General features: G+C 42.9%; 1 protein-coding gene across 1 annotated transcript in view; it reads left to right on the top strand.

Annotated features, from left to right (window-relative positions):
- Positions 1–24,127, top strand: part of T265_01262 (hypothetical protein) — a gene marked incomplete at both ends in the record, with an annotated part of 90,700 nt that overhangs the window by 9,273 nt on the left and 57,300 nt on the right. Inside the window, one exon of the mRNA XM_009165247.1 lies at positions 21,495–21,890. Coding sequence (XP_009163511.1) covers positions 21,509–21,890 — 382 coding nt within the window. The remainder of the gene's footprint in view (positions 1–21,494; positions 21,891–24,127) is intronic.

Below are 24,127 nucleotides of genomic sequence, written 5' to 3'. Positions count from 1 at the left end.
TATATATATATATATATATATATATATACGAAGAACTTACTGACAGTAATCGACTTGACCAAATGCATCTGAAGAACACCATCTTAACTGGCTCACATAAAAATGAAAGAAAATCGGCCGTTTCTAATGTTACGTGTTTCTTAACGATCGATTCCGGTAAGTGTGATAAGCACTCATTTTCAAATTATGTATTCTTGATGAGAGAATTGGTGGAAATTCACCTGGATCTCTAGTTTATACTATTATCCAACTGGCTTCGTTGCACGGAGTGACAGCGAACCACCTTGGGGGGTTTTACTTCAACTAGTTTCAAGCAGATTTTATTCTGGGAGTGCACTTGTGCAGAATTAGAATCTTTCGGTTCAATTGTGACCTGTGGGATCGCGTGCGTTCCTTGTCGCTGTTGTTGTCGCTGCCGTCTTTCGTAACAATATTTTTCACGTGGTCATTCTGGACTTACTTGTTATGAAGCTGAACGCCGTTAGACGTAACGCGACACATGTAATCGTAATACGCCACTCATAAGGTTACTGAAAATTCTTCGATAGCACACGACCGGTTCCGCTCTTCTCGGAGATCATCCGGTAGGCGCAGTCCCCGAGTTTCTGTCACCGTTATGTTCTAACTGAACCCAAATTGCGCAAACTTAACACGAAATTGCAACTGAGTGTACTTTGCTAATAGAAGTTTGTAGTTCAGGCCACATGGTTGACCTTTGGTTTGTTAGCTGGGCTGGGCATTCGGGTTACAAACGTTGCATTACCAACCAATATGGCTTCATCAGTGGAAATCTGTGTAGCCGAGCAGTGTGATGTGGTGTGTTATGTCAGTAAAGTACTCATAAAATAACAATATTATATAGGCAATCTGCCTGATATCCTCATTGATGGAGCTCCCTTAACAGTTGATTTGCCCTAAAAGTCACAACCTTTTTAAACGGGATGAAATTGCAGATTTTCTGATTGCTCTCAGGGATCCTTTTTGATGTTTATTGATGTTTATTGATTTGCCTGCGTACAAACTATTGTATATATTAGTTAGCCTATTCACCACCATACTTATAATTCTACTTGTAAACTATAGAATCAGAGGGCATTTCTGAAAGCATACTATACGTTTTTCGGAACTTGAATAACTATGTACTATAGCATAAAAAGTCGTAATTTTTTACTTGTCTGGTCGATATCAACTTCACCGTTGTATACAATCAAATCAGTTTGCGAATAAGCGTATGACTCCAGTTAGTTACATTTTGGTGTTCAGTCGGCACATAGGATTGGTGAAAAACGGGGACTACGACCATCTGGTATGCGAAGTGTGAAACCAGTCGAGAGCTGTTGAAGATCTTTATCACTGTTAAATCCAAAAGCACTTCGCTTCCTTAAGGATAATTCCAGTCGAAACATAGGGCCGCCTTGGAAAACACATTCATAAACGAGTTTCGGCTGCGCTTCACTTAGGTCCCCCGTTATCATCAAGTAAGTTTGAAGATGAGTATACAACTGGCAAACGGGCTTGTTCAGACAATGTGAAACTGAAAAACACTTAACAAAAATGTATGCTCAATTTATCGGCTTCAGCTGAACTAACGTGATCACTTGGTAGGGCTCAACAAACGGCAACTCACTAGTTTATGATCGTCAGTTGAATGAAGTAGACAGCTGCCCATTTGATGTCTTTTCTATTTGATTGATGTTTCAGTCGCATTTGGCATTCTTCACATCAGACGGTTTACACAGTATCTGAAACGGGTAACTCAATGACCAAAGTGAAACTGTCTTGATTCTTCACTTTGATGTGAATTGGGTGTGATCTACCGCCCCACCTATCATCTAATTTCCAGGACTCAGTATTGTATCCAACTCCTATCGAGACGCTCCGCAGCAGTTTAAGCTAGCGTTAGTGCGGACTGCCTCGTTTGTCTGCACTCTCTGCAGTACAAATAGCTTCCGATTGCAATTTTCGGTATCTTTCATGTCTAGCATCGAATCAGAGCATTTTAAGTTCAAACATAACCGGTATGAAAGGAGGTGTTCGATCCTATACAGTTAGTTGTAAACTCCCATCTCGATAACAGACTAACCACCCTATTGGTCTTCGCCTCACTGCTTTGCTATTTTGCACTGGACTAACAAATGTAAGAACTTGTGATTTCTACACCGAGCGTTGGCCGTTTTTCAGTAAGGGGTTCCAGAGTCAATTCTGGTTCGCATTTGAGGTATCCTGACTAACCTGGTGGTTGGTTGCAGCTAAGAGTTAGTTATTTGACACGCCTTTTCTAAATTTGGGAGTTTTGACCATCATGAGGGATCTTTCGCACACAGAGGATTGCATGTCAACCGTCGGTCCAGGACAAATCACTTTCATTTGGAACTAATCAAAGCGGAAGTTAGAGCACCAAAGCAGAGCCTTACTAGAGCTGGAATGCACTAGTAATTGAATGAGCAGTTTCCAGAATTATGTTTGCCAAAAATGTGCTTTGTATTGGTGAATTTACGGGTCGGCTGCGAGCAGCTGAGAAACTTGAAACACTTTTTATCCCAGCTTATCTCAAAGACGGACTATCATTCTCGTAAGAAATGGAGGTAGGATAAACTCAAATCTCATAGCTTGTCGATTCCTTATACTGGTTATTCACCAGAGTGTAGGTGAACTGCAAATAGATGGCAGTATGCCGTGAAAATAAAGATGGGGATCAATACGATGCCTGCTGACTAAAAGCCTATCCGTGTAGACTTAGGAGAAGCCATCCATCTACTTCCAATCAACTATGTTGAACACATTCCGTATCCAGGTTTTGTTGGTCGTACACAGGTAGGATATGGTGATGGTACGAGTTCACTGTTAGTGATGTGTACCCAAAGGTAAAATGATGGATGCACAGAGGCTGTGGGTCATACAGCAAATAGGAAACAAAAACACTAGGGACGAAAAATAACCAAATGTATTCTGTGTTATGTTTCCATGGATATTTGCTGCGCCGTGGATGATTGGAGACAGTGGATAGGCCGCTAATAACCAAGCTAACCGATTGCTCTGCTGTTTTATTTAGCGTTTCAAGCTGAATTGCAGTCATCAGTGGAACTGTCAATAGCTGCCAGATCGGTATTGAAATTCGTCCATGTTTTCTGTTGTTGTTGTGAATCAAGTCTGTGGGCAATGTAGTTAACGTACGGCCAAGTCGAGTGAACCTAGAGTGCGAATCACAGGCGCCAGACTTCGATATGCGGATTACGTATAAGACTTGTCAGACTCATACGTTTTTTGTGCACTGAAAACAATAGACAGTTAGTCGTCTCAGTGACGAAGACAATCAACAAGTAATACCATCAAATTCCGGGAGAAGTTCGTCATTTGTGTACTCATGAACGGTTTTGTTTGTTCAGGTTCATTAAGACACACAAAATGCCACTGACTTGGGTAGCCATTCTGAGCCGAACACCGTCATACAGTTTATTTCAGCTTGATAGCCGTGAACTATGTACCCGTGTGAAATAGGAGCAGCATGTGTAACCGATAGGTAAAATAGGGTGTTCGTGGTTGCGTAAAACAAAGTGGCCTAAAAAGAATAGCTGGTTAGGGAAAGGAGAACAGATAGAATGTCCCTACCGGTTATAGGCCCTACTGGTATCGTAGGTCTCTGACACTAGCCTGGCATAACATATGTCTCAGTACAGGTGAGATCTACTACTTGTGTTCCTCTACACTCTATGTGTTGCCCATCATGGCGTATCTTTCATTCGGAACCCGCTCTACTAACCATGGCATGTTGAAACAATCAGTTACCTGGCATTGGAGCACATGAGTGAACTGGCGTAGTAGATGCAACCGAAGAAAGCCATCGACTGAGCAAATGGTTATTTTGTTGCCAAAATCCATTTCTCATCATTCAATAATGTTGATACCGGTGTCTCATAATACCTGTGCAGTGCTTCAAAGCAATAATAACCGAAGAAAGCAATTTCCCTCTGTTTTCCACGCGCAGTAACCAGCGTTTACAACACCAAACAGACTGAGGCTTTGGGGACATTCTGCTGACCAGCAGGCCGGTGGGAGGCCGACCCTATGGCAGCCTAAGTTAGAGGAGAGGTGGATGGGCTTTTGCACTCGCTTTGTCAGGAATGCTGCTGTCCGGTGGTCACCCAGGCTTGCGATGGTCTTCACATATACAATGCGTATACAATACACATCGCTCAACATAGTGACGTAGTCTAGATCATGGAGCATATGATACTTGGATGGAATCTGAACCAAATATTGTGATATCGTCTGAATGTTCAAGGTATTTCCTACCAAGAAGTCCTATGAAACAGACAGTAAATATGTTAAGCGTTCCTTCAGTAATTAATTCATTCACGAAGTCAAACAGGAAAGCTGGCGAAAGACACCTCTGAGAAACGTCGCTTTTGAGTACTTACAGTAAATTGTCACGCTCCACCGGGTTTCAAAACAAAGGGTTTTGAAAAGTTCAGTGAAGATTTTGGAACCGAAGTGGAAGAAAGGACGCTGCTACGAAGCATCTCCTGTGACAGCATTGAACGCTGACTCTATATCTGAAAATATAGTGGCCACAATCCCCCAGTGTTCTTGGTGATGCTGGGAAATGTTTGATGAGATGAAGATACGCTCACTTTATCCTTGACCCGAATGTAGACCTACTTGCTTTTCACATCTCTACTCCTCGCTAGCGCTGATATGTCCAAGCAGTGGAGATAGGACTGCCACCCCCATTTACTGATTCCACATTCAGACCTGACACCTTTTCCAGAGTGAGGGAAGACACTGGGTAACTGTCAGTCCATTGGTAAACTGGGAATGAGCCGCCATCCTTAGGCAGCACAGGAGTAATACGGGAAGGCTCATATGCCTAATCTTCCCCGTAAGCCACAATTTAATTTTCCCACTTCATGTTCTGCTGCAATCGAGAAGCCCTCATCCTATTGTATTACACCCCACCAGCGATGTATAGATTCTCAAGCTGTCCAAACTTCCTTTGAAATTTTCCATCCATGAAAACAGGCGATACAAACTGGGGTGAACTACTGCGCCATCTTGCTCTGTGACGACTTCATTGACCAGCAGTTTTCTTGGCCCGGTGGGAAGAGTTGATGCAGACTGCGGCTGTTTCTTATTGCCTTAGGTCTTCGTGTTCCTTGGACCTTCTAGAGCTGAAACTCTTATCAGTCCGTTTCGGTACCACTGGCGATGCGTCATTTCAGAGGTTCCATATGTTTTGGCGGTATTGATGGTTTGATATAATCGCTTCCTTCACTTTGGACAGAGACAGTGATCGCTACGGACTTTGTCTTTGGCTTTTTGGATGCACAAGGCCAAAGCTTGGATACGCGGTATTCATGTGGTCTGCTGAGTGCTTGGTAACCTACCGTCAGAACGAAAGTGGGAAACACGAATATCACGTTCGTGATATGCTTGCGACGAAGAGTTGATGTTTGGTGTTCAACTGTAGGAATCGACTGGGAACATCCATACCGTATCTTCCGTCTAGGTGATTCTTCAAACTCCGCGTTCAAATCGTCAGCCAGGATGTTGACATTCACGCACGTTATCCCTTGAAAAAGTCTGGAGGTTGCTGTGCAAACAACGTCTTCGACAGCATCACTAATGAACAGGTAAAGAGCAGATCTGGATTTTCCTTTGTAGATAGTGAATCCTGAGAGTTTCGGCCAACGTGACTGAACACTACCGGTCGTTCAAAAGAATCCGGTCGACCAGCGCTTGAATTGGCGCACACACCACTGGCACAACCAGGCACCACTTGCGAATTCCGGAATCATGGAAGGTAAAGGGAATAAGCGCCGAGTTGATGTGCAGGGCATCAAGGTATATTACTTTAGTATGCTCTTGTGTGCCCATTTTGGATGCAGCACAACTTTATATTTGAGGAGGAAAAATCATGCTTTGTTGTTTCTTTTAGCCTGCCCGACAGATAGTGTGGACATTTAATAACACCATGTTGAACGAAGCATGTTTATCTCTTTTTATATGGCTCAAGCAAATAGATGTGGAAGCCATTGAGCTATAAGCAGCCGAGATCGAAGGGGGGGGAAGTAGTTGGAGCTGAAAATGATTAACGGAAGGGGTTAAATTTTGCTACTGCGATTCGCGAGCAAATGTTACTTCCTGGTTGCTCAGTTTGAGGAATTGGTTCTGATTCGAGAGCTTAATCATTTAGCTGTGATTGAAGGCAGGGTTTTGTCAAAAGACGTTGCTCTAAAGCTCAGACTGAGCAAGTTGGACCACCAGAAGGCAGGATTATCTCAGACGACCCTACTCAATAGTCCGACTGATTTGGCTCCAGAGGACTGATATAGATCGAGTGTGCAGAAACTGCCTGAGATGAGACTGCTTGCTGGTGCTGCTGTGCACATAACACGTGCTTGGAGCTGCATCCAACTGCAAGTATTGTCTGATTTTTCTAGCGTATTTCGTGACAGACAAATATTCTGGTGACTGGTATGAGATACAATTCAGCTGCGGCATAGGCAAGTTTTAACACATAACTGAGCTGGTGTATTTTGATAGTAATAACGTGGTCGCTTTTCAACTGGAGAAACAATTAAACGCCTTTCTTGCTGGCTGAATGAGCTGGAACTATTTCCGTGCTGAGCACCCGGAAAGAGTCCGTACCAACTCGCAACTAGAACGCAACCAGAAAAACTGCGAATATTGTTGTTGCTCAAAATACGTTAGTAGTTAAGTCACGTACTTTGTGACTGGAGGGTCTCGTGTTCGATCCTGAACCGGACATCTCGATTACTCCTGTCTAGGCTTTGGCGGACTGAAAGTATGTCAGCCCTCGTCCTTCCTTTCGGGGACGTGGCAGCTACGCACCAGAATTGTCACAGTTGAAAGAGTATTATTATTGCCGTATTTAGACAATTGCATGGACCAACCTGCACGTCTACAAGCCGCCGGCAGTAGCAGTAAATGACTATGAACTATCTACTCAGAAACGCATATTTAGTTTTGCAGGCTATTTACTAGCATCTTGTATCCAAACTGCTCGTGAATAAACCTACTAAAATTGATGGGTGCTCATGTAATACCTTAGGTTTGGACACTTATCCGAATTTTGCTGGTTGGTGTGCATAGATGGTTGTCAAACCGGGACGAAACCAAAAACCAAACTCGGAATTTTTCATAGTCCAGGTGAACCAGGAGTTACAGAAAAAAACGAAACTCGGGGCATTATTGTGCCAGTTGAATCTTTGAGTATGAACCAACCTTGTCAACGGCATGCAGCTACAAACTGATGCAAATTAACCTCAATTTTGCTTTCAAATTGATTTAAAGCAGACCTACTCGATAAAATTCTTACAATCATTGTTTCTATGATTTGACGTCGAGACCGACGTGTGATTACTGGAGTCGTTCCACCTATGGAAGGAGAGACTGGGGAGTTACTGTTAATTCCTTCCTTTCATTCTAGTGTTTCTTTGTTTGTTTTCCGCTTATGCACATCCGTCAATCTACCAACGCCCACACTGGCCGAATAAACGCGCAAGATTTTGTCCGATATTCTCACCCGCTCGCTAACCTGTGGGGTGGTATGTCTGGCTAATTCCACTTTATGCACAGCAGACTCACTGTCCTCCGGTGTTGTTATTTTCACGAGTGATCGATTTTCATAAGCACGTTTATAGGGAGAAATTCGTGACTGCCTCCTTAGCTGTCTAGCTACTTTGCAAGGAATAAGGGAGACAGATGGTAAATTCAGGGTTTTGGCTTTAAGGTGGATAGACGATCGCAGCACAAACATCGTAGGGGAATTAAAGTTTCCTGCGTCCTTTTTTACATTAACTTGCTAACTAAGTTTTCGCTATGCCTCCTAATTTTGTCCTCCAAGAGGACGGAAACCTTGTGTGAGCTCAGAAAATACCGCAGATTTGGAGCCACCGAATTCTTGCGGTTCGTCCAAGCTGGAGCAGAACGAGAAGCTTGTTCACTGACGGCTGATTCCATCACGAACTTTCAATAAATCTGTTGTTTGAAAATGCATTTACTATGCTCACTTACGTCAGTAGATGTGAAGAAAACAACATCCCACCATATTTTATTCGTAAGACATGAATCGAAAGTGACCTGAGTGATGGAGTAAAGCGATGAAGTAACCCGGATAATAAAGACTGTTTAGAGTCAAAGGCATCTAAGGTTTCCGATGCACCGGCTAGATTCTTCATTTTGCCGGTGAATTGGAACGGTAGGCTGTTCATGACGGTGATTGCATATCCTGGAATACGTGACATATCCAACACTGTAAGTTTTTGGCCTGAATGGACTGGGCCAGATTTCAGCTTGATGGTCAAGAGGTAGTGGACTTGTGAATTTATTGGATCGTCAAATCGATGTCCAGTTCACATTTACTGATGTGACAGTGCTCATTGAAACGGCTATCTTCACCCTGGTTAATCTAATGATGTCCATAATTTACGTGACCTGACGATGTGAAATTCCACCTGAAGATTTCTTCAAGTTGCCTAGTATGCATTCCCTTACGAAGAGAGATTCTACCGAAATGAGGTAATCCACCAAGCGTTCACATTAAGCGGTTTCATCCTCCCAAATGTTTCCGTAGGCGCAATTAAACCCCACAGGAGGCTGAAGGACACGCCTTTGGGACGCAATTCATGTCACAGGTGATTATCAATCCGCTCAAATCTCTGTTAGCCTAGCGGAACGAATTGTAATATAGAATCCCGTCGCGACCAGATCATACTAGGGCATACTTGTGCACTTCAAAAGATAATATCCAGCTTAATGTCTGCGCCAGAACGATACTTCTCTGGCTCCCTGGTTAAGGAATCAGAAGTCTTGCACTGCTCGACCATAGAACATTTATGACAGTGATAACCGATCCATCAGTAGTGAATGCTGGTATTCAAATTCCATAAAAATATGAGGACAGGACGCCCCAGTCAAGTGAAAAGGAAGAGGAAATGTAGAACTGCGGCTCAAGAAAGCCTAATGCCAATAAGGAAAACACTCAAGAATAAGTTGTCATCACCTCCTAGCAAGGGTGAAATAGAAGCATCTGAGCAGTGCATGTGACACAATCAGAAGAATTGATTCAACGTCCTGTTCGGGCCGACACAAGCCCAGTGCAGAAATATGATCATCCATTAGCCTAGATATCCTTTGGGAAAGTAGAAAATTGCTGACTCGGTTACGTGCCACCATCTTGAAGAGTTTCGAACCACGTGCAAGTGTCCCAACCAAGTTAGCTCGAATATGCCGCAGCACTTTGTTCCATTTTGGCCGCTTCCACCTTGTGTCACCATATTCTGGACTGTTCCCTTAGCTTAACGAACAATTCCCTACAAACTTCAGCGTTTTTTGCATGATTTCGACGACGGACACGCTGACGTCGGAGTCTTAAAAATATTTCGGCCGGGAAGTCTCTGTTCCCACGATAGCCTCTATTGGGGGCAAAACCACTATAATCGGACCGACTGATTCAGTGCGGGGCATCGCTTTGACGTATTCGGAGAGAAAAGTGTACTCATCGCCGTAATTATTATTACGTTCCCAACTATGTACTAGTAGTAGTGCCTCCGTGTATGCTGTATGTCACTGAGAATTGACCAATCACAGGTTGGTCCGTTCAGTCCATAAAAGTCATGGGGATGCGAAGATATTTGGAAATATTCAATAGGAATTTTCGTCCTGTCAGTAGAGCCACTCTAGGCTGAAAAGCTGAAAAGCACTGTGAAGCTGCTTCATCCTTGTTGGGAATCAGCAGCAGTGCGAATCTTACGAAACTCAGAGAGTTTCGAACCAATGACCTTCTGGCCAGTGGTTGAGTACCTAACCGTTCGGCCACGAGCTGTTGATCAGCAGTGATTAGCCCTCGCTTAGGATATAGCACTACTCATCCTTCAAAACCGGAAGTTACATTGCGTGATCATGCGCTGGCTGACTTGTCGAGTGGTTCTCTCTCAGAAAAGAATTTCAAATAATATACAGAAAGACAAACCGGCGCACCCATACTGCGGATATGTATGCTGAAAGGTCGATAGTCACGCAGTGTGATCTGGAAATACCAGAGTAAGGCAACAATGACGAAAGCAGTTCACCAACGGTCCCCCAAAAAATGTGACCTTAAAAGATTACCGCGCTAGTCCGGGTCATTCGAAGGCGACCATGGCTCCAGTGTCTGGTGGATAATGCATCTTCCCTAGGACAAGAAGACGAAGAATGACCACGTGATTCACTCTGTTCGTTCGTAAATGACATGTATAGCTGGTATGTTCATCTATTAAGATTCGCAAAAGGATCGTGATGATTCATCTGGAGTCGAATTTCGGCGGTCTTTTTCCAAAAAGTTGGCGGGCGAAACCTGAGGAGAGATGACTGCTCAATCGAGGTTGGGTTGATGTGTATGAACACATAGAAACATTCCTGTTAAATGGAGGGGAGAAGAACCTTGGCCCTAAGTTTTATTTGAATTATGGGCTAATCTACTCGGGGCGGGTTTTCCTCCTTGATCTCTGTTATCTGGTCAGTACTGAATAGCATTATTTCACTTGACATCAATATAGCATAATTGTATACGCTTGTAGGATTATCAGTCTGTGCAGACGACTGCATGTACCACTCCTGAAGAAGGTGCATCCTTTCCTATCATATACAACTTTGTGTTCCACATAAGTGCCATCTATCTTAAAACTGTATTCACATGGGTAAGCTGAGCTAAGGAAGAAGTTTCGTTGTGGTGTGACCAGTTGTGTTTAAATGGGCCACGCGAAATGTGTCCCAAGCCTGACTTTTGCTAAGCAAACATTTAAAACGATAAAATAAACAAAAAAGTGCGAACCTTTTGAATGGAAGGTCCGTTGTTCGAACCAGAAATCCGCATCTCGACTGCTCCTGTTTAGGCTTGCGCAACACGAGAGTGTCTCGGTCATTGTGCTTCCTTCGGGTGGATTGGCAACTAGGCATCGAAAGGACAGCTGGACGAAAAAATTCTTTTGCCGAAATACAGAAAATGCGGGAGAAAGGCTAGCCGGGGGGTTAAATTCTGTCTTTTAGGTCAGTGATTCTCAGATGACTACAGCGACTACAAAGTGTAAACAGGGAACCGAGGTCACAGATTCTTGGGCTGAAGCTTATGTAGAGTTGACTGTTTCAACTCATGCTTCCAACATGCAAGGTTCCCGCTACTGCCTACATTGATTCTGGTGGCATATCCGCTCAACAAAACGCAACATTTTCGTGATCCCAGGTGGAAATTGTATGAGTTCACTACTGATTTGAATAAGAATATCTTTGCTGAATTCCGATACATTCATCGTGTGAAACTTCTGAGTAGGTGACAATATTCTTGTCGTACTTAAAAGGGTATTTTAACGCAGATGGTTTCGAAAGTGGGAACGGTTTTTAGTCATCCGCCAGAAGGTAGACCGCCGACTGAATGGAGGTCATAGTAAGTAAATGCACTCCTTGAAGAATTCGACGGGTACGGGAGTATTCATCTGTTTGCATTGAAGGTTTGTTACACCTGAACTTGAATAGAACAGCACCACTTTGTTATACTGCGTGCTTCTGGTTTGATGGCAATCGGATCCTGTGGGATTGTCAGTGGTTACCTCGTATGGACAATCCGGCTGTTTACAGGTATCTGATTGGCCCAGTTCAACAGCTGACGGGAACGCATCTTGCCGCATATTTTAATTTTAACCGATGACCTTGTCGTTCTCGAGTTAGGTGCAGAATCCCTATAAACCAAATGGATGAGCCTGCGTCAGGTCCAGGGGTCACATTTAGTTTGGCTTTTCAGTTATTGTCGGAGGGATTTTTTGAACCGGAAACAGTGTTGGGTTTTCAGTGTTGTGGCACACAGTTCAGATTGCAACACACGACTTATACAAGCAGAATCACCCCATAATGTCGCAGAAGTAGCCTCGAGTCCACTTCGTTAGTCGCAGTGTAGACTTGTCTTATTGCCTGCACGTACTATCACGTTAGCAGTTAGGAATAACTATATCGTGCATTATGAAAACTTTGAGAGGTACATAAGTAGTTTACTCTTGTCAGCGGCAGCTCTATAGTATAAGGTGTGGTGTTATCGTAGCATAAGTCCTGGTCCGCGATCAAAAAAACCTGTCTTAATTCTATGTAGGCCAAGTCACTACTAAAACTGATTGTTTCATGAAATGTTACGGGCTTGGAGAAACACCGTAAAAACTGTCTCAGTCCGACAATCAAAAGTTTTCGAAACGCTAAAGGAACAACGGTTTCAACTCGGTGACTGAAAGCTGTCATCACATAGCGATTAAGGTGATACGACACCGTAACGGAATCTCAAAATATACTTGTAAGCTGGATTTTCCTGTGTCAGATAAAACTGTCAGCATGACAGTTACAGTGAAATTCCTCTGTTGACGGGACCGGTCGAAATGTGCACTCTAGAGTGTGGATGTTGGAGACTGCGATTCGACCTAACGTTTGGTGAATTTAAATACGGCCCAGCATAAACCTAAAGTTTATTCTCCTATCAGCCCAAAGTGAGAGCAACTGAACAACTGATTGTCAGTTGTTTGTGTGCTGAATGTGTGCTGTACGAGCATTCTTCAGTTATGACGACAGCGAATGAACCGATGAGAAAACACACAGAGCCCCATATACGAATGATAAAATAGAACGTTACAGTTAGTCAGCGAGCTCAGACATACCAAAAAACATACATCCAATGACGTGAACTGACGAATGAATCATTCTGACTTTGTCACTGTGTAAGGAATAAAAGTGCAGACGGTGACGTTGGGGCCGATTGTACCCAGCTGTCGACCACAGAGTGAAAGGAGCTAGTTCTAAGCAAGGGAGACGAGTTAGACAGGAACGACTGGAAATGGTAAGAGGGGAGGCAGTTCAACAGTAAATGGAGACGCTTCACGTAATTTTTACTATTTCTGAAGCACCCTTATGGCATCGAAACGGAGTCTATAGGGCTCTAGCATATCAATATCAATATCATATCAATATCTAGCAAACACGATCCAAATACCGCACTTTCGGATGAATTTTGTTTCCTAGACTTCTTGTTGATCCGCCCCCTTCATCCCCCATGTATGAATAGAATACCAGATAATTTATGCCACCTTACTATCCATTCGCCAATTATTTACTGAGCAGACGCAAAACACTACTCATAAGGTTGCTGGAAATTCTTCGGGAGATTCAGCCGAGTTCCAGGTGAGTCTCTCGAGAAACCAAATGAATGTATTTCGCTCATATACTGAGCACTTTTTGAAGTCAAAATTTGAGTTCCACCTAGATCTTCCCAGTCTTTTGAGCTAGGACTTTAGATGAACTTATAGAGCACTGAGAGACCTTGGTTCAGTTGCTTTCTCTATTAGCTCCACAAATGTTAAAAAAGTTTAGTAGATCATCACCATTATACGATAGAACCTATCGAACAAATGTTTAAATTCGACAATTTAGGGAATTTTAAAAGTTGTAACAACGTTCGCACCACTAATGGTTTTGCAACCGATCAACCAGATAGATGCTGTGCGTAAATTCGCCAACGAATTTGACCGTACGGTTGGCTCAGGCAACTAAACATCTTACTGCGTACTCTATTTAATATCCTCAAGCTAACTATCGTGTGGTGTCATTGTCGAGGTGATGCGATCCATTAATTATCATGGTAAAGTTACTGAGACAGAAGTTCCAAGTGTTTGAGACCGGAACCACTGAAATTTCTTAAAGATTCGTAAAAATTGGTAAGGTGTACATTCTCAGTAGTTTAACGGGTTCACCGCAAGCCTGTCACAAACAGTGAACTGGCAATTCACGACAGACTCTCGAGGTAGCCTGTGCGCTATGGAAGGATTTAACTAAGCATTATCGAGGCCCCAGTTCTAGCAATTTCATCACCCATATTGGCTGAAAACTAAAAATCCCAAAAAACAGCTGTTCAAGTCAGAGAACAATTCTTTCACCTTCTGAAGACTACCTTTACCTGGTAAGCTCCACACAGGGCGAAACCGATATTGTATTCTAACTATCGCCCTGTACTACTTGTTGAATATGTTCCGGCGACAGCACTGTTTAGTAAACATTTAGTTAATGAATACTCGGCCTCATGACTGTGAAAAAGTAAATATGGTTATCACAAGGGTTGACCCAGTAGGGCGATCGTATGCTTTGTTTCGCTTTGTTTTCGAACAGGTTCTCAGATATTCGGTTACTTTCATACAAACTTCGACCATTCTTGCGGTTTGGTAACTTTGGTCTCTACCCAATTGAGGCTCAAGGAAAAAGCATTACCGGATACACTGGTGGATAACAGAAGTTTTTACATAATAACTAATAAATAATAAGTACTAGTAACTAGTATTCGATCACCTTGCACGGTCTAAGTGGGGAATGCCATCAGGGTTCGTGCAAGACTTTGACAGAACCAGATATGGTGGCTTGTAAAAGATTCAGTAAAGTGGGCCTACTCAGTTTGTTATATCACCGGACACGAGGAGACTGTGGGAAGTTTAACATTTTTAAAATATGGTTTAAATAAACGCTGGCAGCTGAGTCCGCATTATTATTCTATGAAGGTATCAGGATATACGCCAGGTGCGAGAAAATGGTGTCTTGGTCACAGTTGTGATGATGAATAGGTGTTGTCGAGTTTTTTCCGCCAGTGCGCACAGAGTGTACAGAGTATACTTCCATTATATCGCTATTCGTTATGAGGGCACGCTTATCATCAGTTTCATGCAAGCATTCGCAAAGGATCTCCGATTTATATCTCAGTCACAGCTTCTTTTCCCCGCTACCGGACAATCGGTACACAAACCGCAGCCTAGTGAGGCTGTGGAGAGGTTCCAGGAAAGCCAACATCATCATCATCATCATCATCATCTCATCATCATCATCATCCACATCGACAGCATGACATCAGTCTTCAACTCCAATGCTGTGCCGCCGTGCAACCATGATTTATTTGAAAGCATTATTCTGAAGGAAGGAATAAAGATGGACACGGAAGGGACTTGGTGCTAGCTCACTACTACTAAGGCACCCAAAGAGGCTAAGTTGCAACTGAGGTTGTCGAAACTGAATTGATTAATGATCAAAAAAATGAACAAAACTAGTTGGTGCATGGGTTCCCGAAAGAGTCGTGCTCATGATCTTGGCTAGTCGTGGTAGTGGTGATCATGAGTGCACGACATTGAATTAGCAGATAGACAGGCAGTGAGTTGTCAAAACTAATCGTTGCTGCCTAACCTAAGTAGTGGGTACTTTGCATTGTGTACAATCGTTTGGATTCGAATGCTTGACAGCAGTATAGGCATATAGTTCAGCTTCAAACCCCTTTTGGTGCCTAGCTGCCATGCCGCCCAAAGGAGGAACGACTTCTGAGACATTTCCAAAGCCTAGACAAGCTGATGCGGTTTGGTTGGAGCCACAGGCTTTCGGTCGATAAGTTGGCGCCTTGACGATTAAACTATTTAGAGCAGGAAGCCCAGGAAACTTCTCAGATTCAGTTTAAACATGGGCAAATCGTCCCTGGAAGGCTATGATTTCAGCAGACTGCTCCCAGGTTACTCATTAAAGTCTATCCAGTTGTCAGAACAAAGTTGGTCTTAGCATTTTTCACAAATGTTCAGCCACTGTAAACCGAATTTCCCTTCCTACTTTCCTACAGTAACATACTCATTCCCCGTTAGTTGGTTGAAACTAGCTAATAATTTATTCGTTGTATCTTCAACCAAATGGTGTTATTGTCTGGCTGAACAGCTTTAGGAGTAAACTGTACTCGCTTCACGTTAGCGTAAAGAAAATTATAACCATAAAACGGTTTTCTATGTCACTGTTCTCGAAAAGTCTGCTGTCAATACATGTCTTGCATCAGAGGTGAACAATCGTGATCCGGCAGACGCTAGGGAAGAAACCTTCAAGGCCATCCACAAAACATGGAGGTTATCTAAGGGTTGTCATGCAGCCACATGCAGTCAATTCACACAGATGATTCCGTCATAGTGTTGTCACCCTAACTCTAGAAACCCAAGTTTTAATTTCGCTTTGGCCTCATAAGGGTATTTTGAAATCCTTTCTTAGTGTCACAACTCTTTTGTAATACTTAGTGAAAACAGAAACATTCTGTTTTTCACCTGATAGTATTTTTGGTACAGAGTTTGAGTAAAGTGCATTCATTCCCTCTGACAGTACTGAGCACTATGTCATCAGAAGGAAGTCAGCATTCTGTTCTAAAAATAAATCTCACTTGTACGTAGCGGTAGCCGATTGGTCAAACAAATAATTTGTCCTAGTCAATTTCCCCCAGTTTGGTTACTATAGTGAATACCAGCTGAAAAATGGACACCTCAGTAGTTTTCAGATTTTCGCTCTCATTCATTGCGACAAAATGTTGTGTGTTTGCCCTCAAAGACATTTTATGCCCGTTTGACTTGAAAGACAATTCTGACGTTCACTCGGATAAAATAAACATACTACATGGTATCCAATTCACTTCAGTACTCGATATAACCAAGCAGATTGAGCTTGGGGTACAACTTGACGCCGAATTAAGCATATGGTTCACAGATGTGATTTTTCATGTCTTTTCGCCAGAGGTCCTTATGTGTTGCACATCTTTTGCGTTGAAAAAATCATTTTCGTGATTCCTTCCCATATCGATTTTTCAACCGAAAAAAAATGAAACACACTGTGCACCTAGAGACAAGACAAATCAAAGAACAGCATTGTATGGGCAGTGGACCGGCAGTTGTCTTGCTTTCCAACTTTTAACTTATGTTAATCGATCGGTTGTAACTGTGTGGTGCGATGCGTAGCTCTTTTGATTTGATTAACCCAGTAATTGACGTGTGAGTTTTGGCGGACACGTTTCAGGAGCAAGCGATGCTTGTTACAGCTCGAAGTAGGTGGTACACATTAAAATAGATAAACAATCTATCGTGACGTTTGACCCGTGCGCTCTTTCGTTTCGCATGCATCACTTGTCGATTTCCTGTGCAGTGTGCACTCAACAGTCGGCTTTTCATTCTGCGCAACCTGATGAAAACTTGACAAGTGCGACAAGTATTCTGTCAACTTTTTTTACCATTACTGAGACTCACCCTTATGAAGAAGCTATGCAGACGATTCATACAAATATAAAATAAGGGTTGGCACGTGCTGAGGAACTTTTGTCTGGTAACACCTAGTTTTCGTTCTGTAGTGCAGAGTGAGTTTGGTTGGATGGCAAACCAACCAAGGGAGTAAGCCCATAGTCCAGTTTTTCAGTGATATATTTATACGGTTCAATTGCACAGACACATGGGTCGTTATGGAAGTCATGTGGCCGTGAATTTGCTTACTCCACCACGAATCATTTGGTGGGCAGTTTCCAGAACTAAGCTTCCTACTTGTCGAACTGTGGACCAATGATTGCGTTTGGATGACAGACGCGAATATGACAATTTTTTTCCGTGGTCAGTTCCGTAGCTAGGTGGACAAAGCTGAGAACTACTCATGGGTCGTAATGTTAGCCCGCGGTGCAATGCAACAGCACCTTATTTGGTCACAAGACGATGTGGCCAGTGAGACCCAATTACTCTCCTCATTTGGGAGGCGCACTATGGTTGCAGCAGTGAAATAACTCTGATGAGGAAATCTGCCATTAGGAAGACTTTCCCGTGCAAAATATTTCGTTTACCAGAAGGATAGACTGCGAAATTTCCCACGTTTGATAACAAGATTACGGAAGGGTCGGTCTGCTTTGAAATCTATCGCCTTTAGTTGCAAGTTATCCTGGTGGATTTCAATGGAGCTACAATGCGTCATACTGCTCGTAAAACACTAAAAGAAAACCATTGTTTAAAACGCTACCCGTTGTCTGTTTGCTGGTGTCAAGTATCGGATCCTCCCATAGATCTGTGTAGATGAAGGGAGCTTTTCAAAAACGGATCCAAACGTTTATCTGGTACTGGCTTCCGACTGATGATAAACTGAGATCCATTTTCAATTTATCGGATTTTTATAAGAACAGAATGAGATATATCTTCGGCGAAGATAACATATTTCTGAGTGTAATTCACTATCGGTTGGTGCGACCTGATGAAACTAGGCCAGGCATGAGTGACTTTTGGTTTAGCGCTCGTCGTGAGGTGAAATTCGTTGCAGACTTGTTCATAAGGATAGGTCACAATGAACCTCAGGATTATTGTTCCTTTTTGTAGTGAACACAAACCGAAATTTCCTTCTCGCTCGGAAAACTTTTATGAGGAGTTCTGAAATACAATTTTTCGGCGAGTAATGAGTGCGCAATTTTTTGGTGACTTCTGCATCCCTTTCTTGCTTGATCTTCTTAGGCACTAACTTCGTTTCCAAAACGAACAAGTAAGCCGACTTTCACGTATTGAATGACTAACTAATTTCACCACAGCGTAACTTCAGCTTGGTTGGCTCGCCTTCAAGTTTACAACCCCTCAACTAATGGAATTTTATTTCATTCACCATTCTGTCATGGTCCGGACGTTTCCTGGCTGTTTTGGCATGGAAAATGAGTACACAAAGATGGGTATCACAAACAAACCAAATAGTGCGACGTCTCAAGGTAGTCCAGTTTACTTAGATTAAGTATCATTTACTTTTAAAAAAGTGAACATAAGCTGTCAGAATTCACCCATAAAGAATCAGTATGTGGTTGTGGATGAGGCATGACGAATTGTCAAAATCAAGGTTTTCCGTAAACTGAATCACGACAGAATAATGTTTCTTATGAAAACCGGGACGCAGCTTCAAGTACTACTCGCTGTCTTTTGTGATTGGTCTTTCACAATGGGATAAAATTGGGTCAGAAGTGGAAGTGCTTTCAGTTTAGCGGATGATGAAGCTTCCTGCCGTCCTTGAAGTTTCCATACTGACGAGTTCAGTTGTACAATATGACTGCTATGGATCAGGATGAACATGTGTTTACAACCGGGTGGCGGAAACTATCCACAGACAGCTGCCTAATTTAATGCTTTGTCAAAAATTCTTTCGTGTGAAGTAGAGTGCAGAAAATCGGGTTCAAATCATAGAAAGTTCTAAATTGAATGAACCCGTGTGGGTAAAGTAAGATTGAGTGAAGTGACGCGACATCTACCTGGTGGTTCTCGAAAACAGTGTAATTTGCGATGCGCTGTCGAAGAGCTCTCATCAGTCCGAGAAAGAGTCGTGGCAAAGAAATGCTCTTTAGTATAATGAAGTCTTCCTCCAAGTGAATCAATGTAGTGATTCATTGAGCTTTTTTCGGATGCTGCAGACTGCTTTTGGAACGTTAGGTTCGCATAAGGAACTGTTAAGTCCTGTGGCAAATTTCTTCCACATAGTGGATGCTGGTGCTCTCAAATTCTCAATAATAGGCTCTCCTTTCTCAAAAGTGCGTCTTAGAGAGTCCACCGCTTAAGTAAACAAGCGCTTCTTAGATTCTTAGAAGCATGTGTAAAGTGCGAAACTCGTTCTAGAAGAGAACAGTTAATTTGGCTTCGTTAAAATGAGGCAAATGAACCGTATTTTTCCGGAAAACTTCATAAATGATGTAATGTTTTGTGGACGTCGACAAATTACGAAAATTTCACGATCTGAGCACATGAACTCATGACAGACAACCATATCCTTCGCTCACCATTGAAACTTACCACTTCCAAGAATCAGTTCATATCAAAAATAAGATCCACGCGATTAGAACGAATTTGTTCATCTTTTTGGCCACCAGTTTACAAAACAACCCCGTACAGCTGCATCATTTGACGGGATGACGTCAAAAATTGGTAACACTCCTGCGCAGCACAATGACAGAAATAGGACTGCTAGTGGTAACTGCCAATATTAAATTTGGGTGATGGTACTCGTTTTAACTCAATTTCTCGTACTTCGTACTCCGGAAGGAGTACGAGTACACTAACCAGCTACCGTGTTTTTCGCCAAAATAAAAAAGTAATTAATCAACTGTAGAACACTTTGAGTGCCCAGCTGTCATTCCATCCCAAGGAAGCCCAGAAGCTGGGACACTGCCGGGTCGTCCTAGACTAGACAGGAGCAGTCGAAATGCCGCTTTTGGTTTTGAACCACGTGACTTCCGGTCAGTAAGTCCATGCCTTAACCAGTGGGCCACCTTACCAAACGCTCTCCAGGAATGTATTTAATTTGATCAGTGATTCTAACACCAGCGGGGTATCTTGTTTAATAATAGCTAATAAATTCAAGGGTCCTTTGACTTGCATACATTCACAACCCTGAATTTCCCGACCCTTGCTGCTTTTTTTGGCACATCATATACGTGGACGTGTGATAGTCAACGGCAAGAGTGTTTGATTAAGACACCTCGAAAATGCATACATTCGAACATGCCTTAAGAATAGCTTTTCTAAGCTTCCATATTCCTTTACCCACTCACCTCGTTCTGAAGCTTAATGTTTGCGTCTGCAGACGGCGTCCCAACTAGAAGCTAGCGGTAAACATCTCAGAAGGTTGGTAATTGATCAGGTGGCTGTTGATCTGTTCGCCGAGCTTGGCAATTGATTTGCAAACGTTTCGTCACCATTCAAGGAGACATCTTCAGTGCGCTGTTGGTTGGGTCTCAGAAGGTGACTACTTTCGTTCCGCGAGTATAGTCAAGCTTCTACTAGACACTTACTCGGAAGAATTCATTCTAGTGTTTTTATTCATGGTGTTAACAAAGAGGCTGTTCAACCTATCCCATCTTCTGCGGACCAAATTGCTATCAATAGCTTCCGATTACGATGAAATACCTGCTGCCTAGGCGTTTACAGCTGCCAACAACGCCGCGGTCGGTGAATTTTTCTGCTCGGCTTCCAAAAGAATAGCACAATATGACAGACCCTTATCTTACTGAGTCAGTCGTAAGACGATATCAGCGCAAATGATTCACAAACTAACCGAACCTTGTGTTTGCTCGCTTTCTTGATGAGCTTAATCACACTGGTATCGATCCTACGTAGAAACGAGTTAGCTGTTACCCGTACCATGTGTGACTGCATTGTATATTGAGCCTGTGGCAAGACAAAGCAGTTAGTGTTGTGCGCTTTGTATGCACATTTTTTTGGATAAAAAATCGATCACTACCCGAACAAACAACGGCGACTTACATAGACGACATTCGAATAGACTACACACGTTGTGCGTACCCTGTCCCTCATGTTTCACACACTTGCGTCGACTGTGGACATTAATAGGCGTGTTTTATATCATTAAACAGCTTGGTTTTGCGTGAGTCATGATTTTGTCATGCTGGGTTATGTTTGTTCACTAGGATGTCATTCTGCTGGCTGCTATGGTGTGCTTATCAGAGCCCAACATGTTGTTGTTGCTATTTACCTAGTGAACACAGGTCAGGGCAACGAAGCCTCGGAGACAATAGGTGGGAACAGAACGAGGTTGCATTCACATATCTACTTTTTCTGATTTCTTCTCATGGTCAATTTGGGCGTCTATATAATTTTTATTCGGTCTCCACCCTTTTGTAGCCTTTCTGACAACGATGACATCCCAAACTCGGAACTCTTATCCACAACCACCCGGAGGCTCTGCAGATTCCACAAATGATGGCGAACTTCTTCCCGGTTATTTTGGTCTTAACTATGCCCAGCAGGCCGCTCTGCTTTGGGCTAACGCAGCAGCCATGGCGGCTGCCGCATCGTCTTCCAATTCATCCAGCGGTTTGTCCCCTCAGGAGGGTACGACGAGTCAGAGGAATCCCAAATCCAGCTCGTCTACCTCAATGAATACTTTTGAGACCAAACAGCCCAAGTCAAATCTGAAGAACGCATCCAACAAGGAATATCACACGGACAACACTTCGACTTCTGCTGCCTATGGGCCTGCAACATCTGGCCACGTTGATCCCACTACCATGATGTTTGGTAAGTTAACTATCGTATCAGCTGCCCAAGTCTGTGTGGATGTACCCCTTACTGAGCTACACGTATTGATTTTGTGCTCAAGGTTAATAAGTGAAAAATCGATGGTCTCAGAAGCATGCAGGAGATATTAGGGTCTCCGTTGGTATTAGCTCAACACATGAACATGTTCTGGTAATTATGAGGTTTTATCGAAAGTGTGATTCACTAAGTAACCATCTAACCGAAGGATTCGAAGATCTGTTTGTTATGGGGGACAATGCTTCTAAAGTGGTACAATTTTACGGTCTCTTAACAGATAGATAACAACTGAAGAGATGCCAGTTGCTAGTCATAGGGAATGCATACAGCGAGAGTGTGTTTCACAAGTTGGCTGTACTTGGAAAAAGCCGAAGGACCATCTTGAATGATAACTCAAAATGGAGATTTAAGCCCAGAGGTTTCAATCAGATCTGGTAAACGATCGGTGGATTTATACCAAACCCTCCCGAAACGATGACTCCTTGGTCGCTTCCACACTTTTCTCCAATCATTAAAAACAATGGCTCCGAGAGAACAGCCAGAGGTTAAGTGTCCAAGACGTATCATGCCTCTTCGAACTGCTGAACTTTTCTGTATCTTTTTGAACTGCATTCCTTACTTCAGCTGTTCCGCTCTTGACAACAGTAGGTCCTCAATATTTCTACAATGGTATATCGACTCAATTAAATCTATGTAGTCTTAGCTGTGGCACGATGACCACAACAACGCACGACATAGGCAAAGGTCTTACATACATTTGTCCATGTTTTTTACTCGACACCAATTTTCACTGGCCAGTACTTACGGCCACAACTCTTCACTGAACTGTAAAACATGGGTTAACATTTCGAACGGATGTTGGAAGCTGGGACTGCTTTCAGGAACAAGGGTGACCCAGGTGCTATACATCCGTCTGGACCCTCAGGTTTTTATTGCAACAAGAATATGCAACCCTAACATCATATAATATTTTACTGCATTCGTTAGCCTACTTCGGCAACTGAAGTTATAGTGTAAACGTTCTCCAGCCGTCCGTAAAATACCATTGAGTAACGGTGAATCATTCTGAGAGGCTGAAAAACCTCAAGATAAGCGTGCCAGACTCGATTCTGGTTGGCGACTTTTGGGAGAAAGCGTTTTACTCTAGTAAAAGACCTTTTTGTTTTCATCTTGATTATCTGCTACTAAAAAAATCGGGATAATTCTGATTGAAATAAGAGTGCACCACTCCATAATGTGTGGCCGCGTTTCGCCGAAATGGGTGTAGCGCCATTCCTCTGTGCGTAACTAATAGAAAATACGATGGGGATTGCTTTCAAAAGATGATGGAAGCTATTGGTGTTGGGTAACCCAATGTAGGTCTGTTCTTCGTGCTCAGTCATTGCGGTATGGTGACGACATCAGTACGTCATACCTAGCACTACATCCGAGTCCTTTAAGAGTGCGCATCAGCTACCAATTATGCATGGTCCCCAAGTAGTTCAACTGATCCGAAATAGCCAATCCCCACGGATTGACAAAAACAGGTGCTGCAATCGCCCGAGTGTGTGGATCTTGGGGTCATGAATACATTTGTACTGTGTGCCCCTCACACCAGTGGAGCCGTTAATAACTACTGGAAGGTCTCAGGGAGTGTTGGAAAAATCTCGTCTACCGCACTGTAAGCTACGTAGATGAAAGGTTCTTCCTGTGCTGTAGGGTACAGAAAACTGAATAGTGATAATGTCCACAATAAATTCAGCTCAGACGGTGCCTGGACCGAAAGCTACTTGTTTTCGGTTGAATAACGATATGCTAGTAGGACGAAGCTCTCTGACTCAGTTTTTCGACCCTAACGAACCTCCACCAGGATTTGAAAAAACTGGGATTTTCTTGGGTGTGCATAGATTTCCTTGGATATGGTGTAGCGTTTGTTTACGAAACCTGCATATACCCATTATTTACCTTATTGTGACCACTAAAAATGTACTGAACTGACGGTGTGATCCCGAAAATATCACTATTCGCAACTGTGTTTCTGTTGAAGCTATGGGAATGTCCAAGCAACCACCAGCTAAATTGACGCAGGCACAGTAATCATGTTTATTTTTTGTTATGCGTCACATTTTATTCCGTATGTAAATTATGAAGTGTTCCAGGGTGCACCATGTGGATAAAGGTTTTCATGGTGATATTATATATATATATATATATATATATATATATATATATATATATCA

Source organism: Opisthorchis viverrini (assembly GCF_000715545.1).
Source record: "Opisthorchis viverrini unplaced genomic scaffold opera_v5_13, whole genome shotgun sequence".
In the NCBI taxonomy this organism is placed as follows: domain Eukaryota; kingdom Metazoa; phylum Platyhelminthes; class Trematoda; order Opisthorchiida; family Opisthorchiidae; genus Opisthorchis; species Opisthorchis viverrini.
This window is presented reverse-complemented; position numbering and strand designations above follow the sequence as displayed.